This window comes from Rhinoraja longicauda, chromosome 3 (assembly GCF_053455715.1).
Source record: "Rhinoraja longicauda isolate Sanriku21f chromosome 3, sRhiLon1.1, whole genome shotgun sequence".
NCBI lineage: Eukaryota > Metazoa > Chordata > Chondrichthyes > Rajiformes > Arhynchobatidae > Rhinoraja > Rhinoraja longicauda.
Window position 1 is genome coordinate 48,697,176 of NC_135955.1, and position 12,521 is coordinate 48,709,696.

At 38.1% G+C, this 12,521-nt stretch overlaps 1 protein-coding gene across 1 annotated transcript in view; it reads right to left on the reverse strand.

Moving 5' to 3' along the window:
* The window catches only part of LOC144592393 (fibrillin-2-like), a 259,796-nt gene that overhangs the window by 152,347 nt on the left and 94,928 nt on the right, over window positions 1–12,521 (reverse strand). The window contains exon 8 of the mRNA XM_078396959.1: window positions 5,625–5,750. Coding sequence (XP_078253085.1) covers window positions 5,625–5,750 — 126 coding nt within the window. The remainder of the gene's footprint in view (window positions 1–5,624; window positions 5,751–12,521) is intronic.

The window sequence follows — 12,521 nt, forward strand, 5'->3', positions numbered from 1 at the left end:
GAGCTAAATCTAACTCTCTCTTGAAAATATCCAGTGAATTGGCCTCCACAGCCTTCTGTGACAGAGAATTCCACACATTCATAACTCTCTCGGTAAAAAAGTTTTTCCTGGCCTACCCCTGATTCTTAAACTGTGACCCCTGCACTCAATTGCAGCACTCAAATAAAACAGGAGATATCAATAATCAGTGCTGCAAGTCAACTGCTTCTTTTGTAAATTAAAACAAAATATTTTAACGTGTAGAAAGGAACTGAAGATACTGGTTTAAACCGAAGATAGACACAAAATGTCGGATTAACTCAGCAGGACAGGCAGCATCTCTGGAGAGAAGGAACGGGTGACGTTTTGAGTCAAGATCCTTCTTCAGACTGACTTCAGAGTCCAAACGGGCCTCGAAACATCACCAATTCCTTCTCTCCAGAGATGCTGCCTGTCTTGCTGAGTTACTCCAGTATTTTGTGTCTATTCCCAAATATTTTAACACTCTACATAAATTAAATTACCTTTAAGTGCATGTTGCCTCTCATAATTTGGAAACAACATGGACTAACAATCGCTCCACTGCAATAAGCTGCTACAAGACAACAAGCTGAAAAGCTGTTTATCTCGGATTGATGGAGATATCCGAGCAGACTTAAATGCTCACTTGCTAAACAAGCTTAAAAATATATATTTACAGGACTCAGAACCTGGCTAACACAAGGCAATATTTATGTGTGCAGAATTACTAACTAATCAAAGAGATACTTTCCCTCATGAGTACTTCACCTTGCTAATTAAAATCGTACTTTGCAGTAAAAGGCATTGCAAACCTTCTGTGTTCAATTGGCTATCTTTGAAATGTTACAATATGTACTATGATCATGTGAATGTAACTTAATTTTGATTTCCATTTAAATGAATTGAATGAGGCACAGTTAGACATATATATGGCTTATGGCTGCAGTCCAGCTGCACATTTAAAGGACTGAAATCCCTCTTCAGGCTGCAATGAATGGCACTATGTGTATTATTGAAACATCATGGGATCAAAATCAGTCCAATTTATTTGGATAAATGACAAAATGAGAAAACAGTTAAATAAAGCAAAATAATACATAAACAATGAATGATGGAAATACAAAGGAGGTCGGTTAGTATCTGTGAAAAGAAAATCCAGATAATGATATGCTGGATATCTATCAACAGAAACCCAAAGAAGTAGGTATATACAAGATTAGTAGAGGAATGAAAAACAAAGGACATTCTAGGGATAAAACAAGAACAAAGTAGAGTTGAACTGCAGAGGAGAGAGAAGTCAGAAGAAAGAGAAAGAATATAAAAAAGAATAATGAAAATATTTATTTCCGTTAGCTGAAACCTAAAGAGTACGACTCTATTCTGAGCAGGCATTGGTCCAGTGCACAAAACATCTCATAATTCATGACACACTGACAATGATTTGGCAGTGATCCTTCATAGGTTATGAAACTGCCTCATGTGGGAAAAGAAAATGTATCACTGGTGTACAACAAAATATTCTTCTGAGAGTAAAGTAGATGATGTAGATTTTGCAAATTAACACTCTAAGCACAGAGCTTCTAGTGATGGTAACATGTGTTGGAAATGCAGTTTCCATCCATGGTAAAAAGTTATATGAACTGCTTGAAGCTCATTATTCCAATTTCAAATATGAATAGTCACCAAACATAGCTCCATGACAGCGAGAGGCAGGCACATATATGTAAATCTTGGCATGAGGCACATATGGGGTCAAAATTAATATGTGTTTTGCCCAATTTTCCTTATGATAAATAGGCACATTAGCAACAATTCCTCACTGGACTGGTCCACATTTGTACTTGGACCACTGATAATTATTAAAGAAAATTGGCTTCATAGAAGGAAGCAGAGGATGATGGTGGAAGATTGTTTTTCGGACAAGAGGCCTGTAACAGGTGGTGCGTCACAGTGTTCGGTGTTGAGCCCATTGCTGTTTGTCATCTATATCAATTATTTGAATGAGAACATAAAAAGCATGATTAGGAAAGGTTGCAGATAATTTTAATGTATTATATAGATAATTGGAGATAGCGACGATGTTTGTCAAAAATTGCAGCAGGATCTTGAATGGTTGGGCAGGTGGGCTGAGGAATGGGTAATGGAGTTTCCAGAAATGTGCATTTTGGGAAGTATAACCAGGGCAGGGTCGACACAGTGAATGACAGGGATCTGGGGAGTGTTGCAGAGCAGAGGGATCTAGGAGTGCAGGTACATAAATCCTTAAAAGTGGTGTCACAATTAGAGAGGCTTTTGGCACATTGGCCTTCATCAGTCAGGGTATTGAGTATAGAAGTTGGGAGGTCATGTTACAATTGCACGGGACATTGGAGAGGCCATATTTGAGTATGGTGTTCAATTTTGGTCCCCTGTTTTTGGAAAGATGTTGTTAAGCTAGAAAGGGTGCAGAGAGATTAATAAGGATGTTGCCAAGATTCAGGGCCTGAGCTGCAGGGAGAAATGCAAGGGAGCATTTAAGTCTGTTCTGATATCTTCATCAATCCGAGATAAATGGGTAGCAGCTTTTCAACTTGTCTGGCAGCAGCTGATTGCAATGGAAGGATTGTTAGACCATGTTGTTTCCTTATTGTGATAGGCAACATGCACTATAGTAATCTAGTTTATGTAAAGAGTGTTAAAGTATTTGGTTTTAATTTACAAAAGAAGCAGGCAAGGACTTTATTCCTTGGGGCGCAGGAGGAAAAGGGGTGATCTTATAGAGGTATACGATAATGAGAGGATTAGATAAGGTAAATGTACAGAGCATTTTACTCAGATTAGGGGAATCAAGAACCAGAGGACATACTGTATGTTTAAGGTGAGGTGGGAAAGATTTAATAGGAACCCAAAGAGCAACTTTTCATTTTACACAAAGAGTGAAAGGTATATGGAGCAAACTGCCAGAGGAGATAGTTGAGGCAGATACAATCAGAATGTTTAAGAAACATTTGGACAGGTACATGGACGGGATAGTTTTGGAGGGATATGGGCCAAACGCAGGTGGGAAGGACTGGTGCAGATGAGGCATGTTGGTTGACGTGGGCAAGTTGGGCCAAAGAGCCTGTTTCCGCACTCTATGACTGTAACAGTGAATGGTAAAAGGCCTCATACGCACCCTCAGCTATCAATAACAATGACCTAGATTCAATGACAGAAAGAAATATATCCATGTTAACCAATTATCCACAAAGGGTGGCATTTGAGGAGTTAGCAAAGAATCTGCAAATGCAGACAATTTAAGTGAATGTGCAAGAAGATGCCAGGTAGAATACAATGTGAAGCATACAGTTATTCATTTTGGTAGCAAGTCCAGAAAATTACAACATTTTAAATGAATTGAAATCAGTAAATATTTATGCCCAGTGGTATCTTGGTGGGCTCGCAGACAAAATACATCAAGCTAATGTGGATATACAGCCAGCAGTAAGGAAGCAAGCATAAGGGCAAGTTGGTTTTTATTACAACAGGATTGGAGAAAAATATTGAATGTCTTGCTGATGTTACTTAGAGAGCAAGGGTGCGAGAGCTAGCTTGAAGCACTAATTGCAGGTTTGGTCTTTGTAACTTCTCTAAGGTCCATCGCGACATAGATTTGCTGGACTGATGATGGAGATGACAGGATTGTCATAATAGGGGAAATGGAGCAATATTGAGTATTGGAATAGATAATCATATTGAAGCACACTAGGCAGTGTTTAGGTTTGACAGGATAGATGTTGAATAAGTATTTCCTTAGGCTGGAGCGTTTTGAACCAGGGGTAAATTGTGTCTGGTTTGAAAAGATCACCCACTTCAAATTGTGATGAAAGATTTCTTCATTCAGGATAATGCAAATATTTTGAACTCTATCCCAGAGTGCTTTGGAAGTTCAGCTGTTGAATATATTTAAAACGATGATGTTCAGATCTTTGGACACTAAGGGGATCGAGACAGAGAAAATGGATCATGTGAAGGATCAGTCATGATTTTATTAAATTTCATAGCAGACTGAAAGGGCTGCTTTTGTTTCGGTTTCTGATATCCTTATACTTTTTTGGTACATTTGACCGTAATGCATATGGAAATTTCAGCATTATCTCTTGAGGATATTTAATGAAAGTGATAGTAACAAGGGTAAAATTAGTAGATACAAACAATCGCAGATGCTGGTTTATACCAAGGATAAACATAAAGTGCTACAGTAACGCAACGGATCAGGCAGCATCTCTGGAGAAAGGATCTGAAGAAGAGTCCCGATCCAAAATGTCACCTATCCTTTTTTTCCAGCACTTTGCGTTTAACTTAAGGGTAAAAATCCGACTACATTGTGTATTTAGTAAAAGTTCAGGCAATCTGATATTCAATACTTTTCGTCCAACATCAAACGTGAAAATAGCTCTTCAGGGGTGTGTGTGTGTGGGGGGGGGGATACCAGAGGTGTCACTGGACACCAAAGAAAAACATCTAACAATAATTCATACTTTTTGGAGAGGCAGATTATTATCAGAATGATGTCAGGTTAGGAAAAGGGGGAGCAAAGAGGTCCTTCTGCAGTTGTACAGGGCCCTGGTGAGACCAGACCTAGAGTATTGTGTGCAGCTTTGGTCTCCTAATTTGAGGAAGGATATTCTTGCTATTGAGGGAGAGCAGCATAGGTTCACGAAGTTAATTCCCGGGATGGTGGGACTGTCATATGACGAAAGAATGGAGCGACTGGGCTTGTATTCACTGGAATTTAGGATGAGAGGGGATCTTATAGAAACATATAAAATTATTAAGGGGTTGGACACGCGAGATGCAGGAAACATGTTCCTGATGTTGGGGGAGTCCAGAACCAGGGGCCACAGTTTAGGAATAAGGGGTAAGCCATTTAGAACTGAGATGAGGAAAAACTTTTTCACACAGAGAGTTGTGAATTTGTGGAATTCTCTGCCTCAGAAGGCAGTGGAGGCCGATTCATTGGATGCATTCAAGAGAGTTAGATAGAGCTCTTAGGGCTAGCGGAATCAAGGGGAATGGGGAGAAGGCATGAACGGGGTACTGATTGTGAATAATCAGCCATGATCACATTGAATGGAGGTGCTGGCTCAAAGGGTAGAATGGCCTTCTCCTTCTATGTATCTATGTAAAATTGGCTTGGAAAAGGAAAAACTGATCAAAAATTTGGAACCTAAAATCCAATACTTCAATTTTTTAATCACTGTATTGCATGAGACTATTAATGGAAACCAATCAATAGACATTTACCATAAAGAGTTGATGGTCAAAATGAATTATTTATATTACTAATAAGAGTTATGATTTGATGCCAAATCGTCGATTTTTAAAAATGATTTTAATACCTTCATCAGTTCCAACGGCTCTCTTTACCAATCCTACAATTTTACTTAAACAGCAGCAGATGAAATTAACTGGTGACAGAAGATAATTCTCAAAGTAACATTCCACGGAGTAATTCATACAGAACTATTTCCTTCACATAATACACCATCAGAAGGCTGCCAAAAGCAAATAGAATAATAGAATGAAAGATTTTTGTTGTATTTGGCAGATCTTTGCTTTCACTTTTAAAATCGATATCTTGCAAGTCTGTACTTTTTACTCACCAATGCATCGAGAGCCATCTGAAGATGTTACATAGCCACGGGGGCAGGTACAGTAAAAGCTCCCAATAGTGTTCGTGCATTCGCCTCCATCACAAGCACCAAGGATAATTTGACATTCATCAATATCTGGGGGGAAAAAGGGAACAATATATGGAGTATGATTAAAAATATATCCATATAGGCTGGCCTATTAGAGATAAAGTTGCAATTATTGCAAATGTTTATCTGATCATTTAATTCCCTTGAAAATCTGAAATTTCATCACAGCAAAGAATCATTATCAGCAGCAATATTCAGGGGCATGTCACAACTTAACTTGGACTCAGTGTTTTCAGTGTTTTGTCTACAGTCACCCAGGCCCCATATGGAAAATTAGGTTTCACCAGTTCTTCACCCGTCCCATTATGGATGAAATGTAGACAAAACTCCCTCACAATAAACATTTACAAGATATTTGGACAAGCAAGGTTGAGAGGGAGATCATTAAATGCAGCAAATGAACTAAGCCTAAAAAGGACATTTTGAGCAGAATGGACAAGTTGGGTCATAAGGTCTGCTTTCCATGCTGCATGGTTCTGTGGTGTCAGAGAGCTTTTTAATGGCACCAGCCAGCTGTTTTAGAATCATCAGCAATGATGAAGGCAACATGGCCCAGAGTGTATGCTAGGATATTTTTTTAAAAGGTGCTATCAAATTAGTCCCTTCCTTTGCTCTTTCCATCAAATTTTGCCCCTTCTGTAACTAATTTAATTTGATTTTCAAACATTCTATTGAATCTATTGCTACAGATAGTATTTAAAAATAAATCTTTCTATTTTCTCTGTGATTCTTTTGCCAGTTATTTTAAATATTTATCCAATGGTCAACACCCACTACAATGGGAACAATGTTTTCTCACTGATTGTAAGAAATATCATACATTTGAACATTCTTCTTTGAACCCTCTTATTCTTTTCATGTCAGTAGACAACAATCTCCCAATGTGCTCTCAGCTGTGAATTTTCACATCCGTAAATAGTACTGGGTTTGATATATTGAGTTAGATTTAGCTCTTTGGGCTAACGGAATCAATGGATATTTGGAGAAACAGGAACAGGGTATTGATTTTGGATGATCACCCATGAACACATTGAATGGTGGTGCTGGCTCAATGGGCCAAATGGCCTCCTCCTGCACCTATTTTCTATGTTTCTATGAAGGGCCGAATGGCCTACCCCTGCACCTATTTTCTATGGTGAGTAAAGTCTAAAAGTGCATATTTTTCAACTTATATAATGCTCATGTGAGAATAAAGGTTAATTTTTTGATTGGACCAAATCAGTTTATTACAGTTATAATTGGGCCTTTTACGCTTCACTCTTCTACCAGTTTCCCTGTTGATTTTCTCCAATTTCCCCTCTTTTGCCCATTTCCCTTGCACACCATCCTTCTGCTGCGTCCACAGACTCTCAGTGTCTTGGTTCATACTCTTTTATCAGTGCATATTACAATAACATTTTCTCCATTTTATTATTTGACAATGATTAATGACCCATTTTGTGTATAGATAGCAGATATATAATTTTACACACATTTTATTTCTTAAAAGTGAACTTCAATGAAGGACTTGATATATTAGACATCTTGCACACAAATATACCTGATGGACACAAACAATGGCATATTTTTGCCATTACCAATAGGATGGGCAATTAAACCCATTATTACAATTAATCAAGTCAATTATTCATTACGTTATCCCACTTTAAAAATATATAATACACTATATGCCCCATCACTAAGTTCTCACCAAGAAAACACAATTTAGATTACATTGTTACAACTGCCTAAAGGCAGGGGACAATGTGTGAAAAGAAAGAACATATATGTTGAGTGGAAATAGGTTGAATGGAGATGTCTTTAATACCCATATGATAAAGAGAGTACAAGTGTTTGCCTCCTTCCCTGCAGGGTAGAAACAGATACACTTGGAAACTGCCTGCTCTACAAACGTTGAAGCAGAACAAATGAAACATCATCAAATTAACTTTTATGCTAATATCCCATTGCACATGCCAAGTAGAACAGGGTGCAAGCTTGGCAGCTGTGATTTACAATGGTCATAATTTTGTGGTAACGTCTAGAGGGAGGAACACTTGAGTAATATTTCAGAGATGCCAAGAGGAGTGATAAAAAAATTTAAGAAGAAAACCTCCACGAGTTTAAGTTAAGGACCCCATTAATTAATGAAGCCTGCCAGTGGTAATATTTAAACAAATGAATGTTAAATATCATGAGGTAACATGAATGGTTGATGAAGAGAATGAAGTTAATGTCATCTGTATGGACCTTAATTTAAAAAATGGTCAAAATCCAATATAAAAGCTTCCAACAATTTAGCCTAAATTCAGAAAATCAAATGGTAGATTCAGTGCTGGGACTTTTTCCTTTTTGTTCTTGTACATCAATGACTAGGATATAGGTGTGCAGGGTACAATTTTCAATTCTGCAGACATCACCAAACGAGGAAGCATGGCAATCATTGCAGAGGACAACATGGATAAGGTAGCAGAATGAGCAGACGAATGACAGATGAAATATAGCTAAGTGTCAACTATTTTTATACGCCCTTTGTAAACCAGCATCTGCATTTCCTTGTGTCAAGTATTATATTTTGGCAGAAAGAATCATGTACACAATTATTTTAATCTTGCCATTTGTACAAATGTTGTAGCCATGACTTTATGTGGCTCTGTGAAATTGCTGAACATGTAAATCTGGATTTCCCTGAGGCCAAGTGAGCAACGAGCAGCCATTAGGTCTCAAAGAAACATAGAAAATAGGTACAGGAGTAGGCCATTCGGCCCTTCGAGCCAGCACCACCATTCAATATGATCATGGCTGATCATCCAGAATAAGTATCCTATTCCCGCTTTTTCTCCATATCCCTTGATTCCTTTAGCCCTGAGTTAAATTTAACTCTCTCTTGAAAACATCCAATGAATTGGCCTCCACTGCCTTCTTGGCAGAGAATTCCACAGATTCACAACTCTCTGGGTGAAAAAGATTGTCCTCATCTCAGTCCTAAATGGCCTACCCCTTATTCTTAAACTGTGAGCCCTGGTTCTGGACTCCCCCAAAATCGGGAACATTTTTCCTGCATCTAGCCTGTCCAATCCCTTAAGAATTTTATATGTTTCTATGAGATCCCTTCTCATCCCTCTAAATTCCAGTGAATACAAGCCCAGTCGACCCATTCTTTCATCATATGTCAGTCCTGCAGGTCTCAGGTGGAGAAGCTCGATCCTCGCACATCCAGGATGCCTTTTAACAGGTCGCCGCTAGCCATGAAATTTTTAACTCTCTTAAATCTCACTGATGTCTGGAGAATTTTAAAATATAGTTTTAAAGGTATTTTAAAATTAAAAAACTGGTTTAGAAATATATTTGTTAAAAATAACAAATGAGAAATTAATTTAAATTTTAATTTAAAAAAAGCATTTGCTTTTTATTCATGGACGGGGTCATGCTAAGTCATCAGATGTAAAGTATGTTCAGTCTATAAACTCAGTGCATCAGGGGTCTTAGTGACAAATTCAGCAGAATGTCAGGATGCATTCCGGCTACACTCTAACATTTGCTCCCTCGTGGATTTAGAGGTACAACACCACCTTAATGCAGCCTGATCCCTCAATATACTGAGGAATCTGCAGGCTTTATATTGACTTCATTCATTTCAGTGGAGAGGATTAAACCAAAAGGGAGATTAGAAAAGTTTTAGGTGATTTATATATTTTTAACTGAAAGAGTTCATTTTTATGTATTAATCTCTTTCAAACTATATTTCTGAGTTTTATTTTTAAATTTAATAACTTTTAAATAAGACAATTAACTGTAATACTGTAATAGCTTTTAAAAATTAATTCTGAATCAAGAAAATTAAAGAGATCAGCAAAAATGGATGGCTCACAATTCATCCAACGAGGCCAAATTACACAATCTTTTGCAAAACTCCAATAATCTGGGATCTGATTGTTTGGAATATTCTGATGATCTGACATCTGGCTCACTCATTACTCCAGAATGTGTGCCAGGGGGGCAGAGCAAGTGGAGGAGAATGCATTCCAAATGCCTTCCAACGTTGGATCCCACTTGGGTTATGCAGCATCTCAACAGTCACACCGAGAAATATGCAGGCTAAACAACGACTTCAGTCAACTGAAAGACTGACATCAGACTTTGGGCTGGATGTGCCTTTGTAGCTGTAGTTGAGATTGGGAACACTGGAGGTCAGGACAGTGGATAGATTTGCAGCTGGAGCTATGATTTGGAGAGCTTATGTATTTTCCCCTCCCTTTACACTCATTGGATTCACTGGAAATTTTGGATTACCATTGTGTAACATATAACAAATGTGAGATAAAAGTGTTTGGGTAGGAGTAACATACAATCATAATGGAAACCTGCTAATCCAGCACTATCTATTGGAGTGGACTATCCACTACAGAGAGAATCAGATCCAAACTGCACAAGGTCGTGAGGAAAATTGCTTATGCAGAATAATTGTGATTAGGAATTCACTGCCTGAAAGTGATCAGGGTTATCTTGAGGTAAAATTAATTTTCAGAGTTGTAGGGAAAGCACAATTGAAGCAAGACTAAGTTACTCTATGAAAAGCAGACATGGGCTTGATGAGCCAAATGGCTTGGAGTACGCTCTCAAATGATCATATATCTGATTTATTATTTTTGACATCTTACTGCGTGCAAAATAGCTGCCAACTCTGATTAATAAATGTGGCTCCACAAATTATTTTAACTCACACTGAGAATGTGATCTGATGTTTGCAAATATGTTCCTTCATTTGATCATGGACATTCTTCTATTCGTCAGAATACCAATGAACTTTAGCCTGAGATGGATTTCATTTTAACAAAATTGGTCTTAATAACTGCTTCCACTTAAACAGCTTGATGTTCAAATAACAACATAGGCTGTGACCACTAATTATAAAACTTGATTGAATACGTCCATGAATCAACACTCTAGAAACATGGTGAGTAACATTTTCCATTGGTGAGGACATGGTCAGTTCATTGCAACTACTGACAGAAGTAAAATGAAAATCTATTTCTCCCACTTGAGTTAACTAGAAAACAATGGAAACTAAACAAGAACTGCATTTCTGCACAAGCATCATGTTTTTGTAAAATTTAATTACATCTTAAGATGTGTCATGAAATCTAACAGGATTCAGCAGCAATAAGATTCAGTTTCCATATGTCATATCATCGTCGTGCAGCCTGGAAACATGCCAATTTGCTGACTTAGTCTGTGCCAAAGCATTCATTTACAGTAATCCCATTTTACTCTCTACACATTCCCATCAGATTGCCCACATTTTACTGCTCCAATGGCAATGTATAGTGGCCATTTAACCGAGGAAATTGTTAATTTTTGGTGAGTGGAGGGAATCTCACAAGGGAGGACGTGCAAACTGGACTTAGACAGCATCAGAGGCCAGCCCATATATTGGGTATTTCCAGACCCAATGGCAACAGAATAAATTAAACCCCACTTTTACTCTATGGAACTATTTTCTACAGAAATCCTTGCTTTATTCCACTATTTCAAGTAAATTGTTGATCAATGGCATTGTCCATCAACAAATCTGCGGCATTGGCTGTCCATTTATGAGATGGGTTAACATGTTATTTACCAACAACAAAGAGTGGTACAGTGGCGCAGTGGAAGAGCTGCTATCTCACAGCACCAGTGACTTGGGTTAAACCGATCTACGAGTGCTGTTTGTGCAGAGTTTGTAGGTTCTCCTTGTGACCATGTGGGTTTTTTTCCAGTTGCTCTGGTTTCCTCCCACATCCCAAAGACTTGCAGGTTTGTAAGTTAATTGGCTAATTGGTAAATTGCCCTCAGCATGTAGGGTGCAAAAGTGGGATAACATAGAACTAGTGTATGGATGATAGATGGGAGTGGACTCTGTGGCCGAAGGACCCATTCCAATGTTATACCTCAAAATTAAACAAAAGGGAATTTAACAGTTCCCTGCCTTTCAATTGCGGCTGTATTTCAGTAGTATTTTACTGGCTGTGAAGTTCATCAGGATGTCCTGTGGCCATTACTACCTCTATAAAAATGCAAGTTCCTTCTTTCTTTGGTGTCATAAAAACTTAGGAGCAAGGCAAGGGAAATTCAATCAAGCCAATTGCATTCTAAAGGGAATTTGAAGGGTCACAAATTAAGTAAAATTTGATTTTGTCTAGACCTTGCTAGCATTTGGAAAACACACCTCAGCTGTGATCCAACAAATCGCTACATTAAGTACATAGAATATGCTATAAAGCATTTATTTTAAAATTAATGTCACACTGTACAACTGATATTATTTGAAATTCTGAGCCAAACTCAGCTTGAAGAATGTTGTTCAAACCATGAAAGGATGCTTCTAACGTCAATGCCTAGGCAAGTTGATTAAAGACTTGCTAAGGTATCTTAGTGGGTCTAAATCTATATGGTGAGACGAATCAGTAATAGATACATACGTACATACTGGATACCTGCAAAAGCAGCTGTATTTAACATTCATTTACAAATAACGAATATTTATACGTCAGTGCAGATCTTCTGCTGAGCAGGCAAGCCCATAACTCGGTTGGACAGTAGAACAACCTGAACAGTGTAGGCTTCTGCTCAGGAGAGCATTGGTCCCAAGACATAAATACTGCACTGGTGGACTCATGGAGCCCAAAGGATCTCCGCCAAGTTTGCAGTTTTCAGGTCTCAGGCTGGGAATTCTGCCCATTGAGTCTATGCCACATTAAACCTGGCATTAAAACAAATAGGAGAAATCAGCTGCCAGCAGAGAGGAGAGATTATTATTTGATTCAATTAAATTAAGTA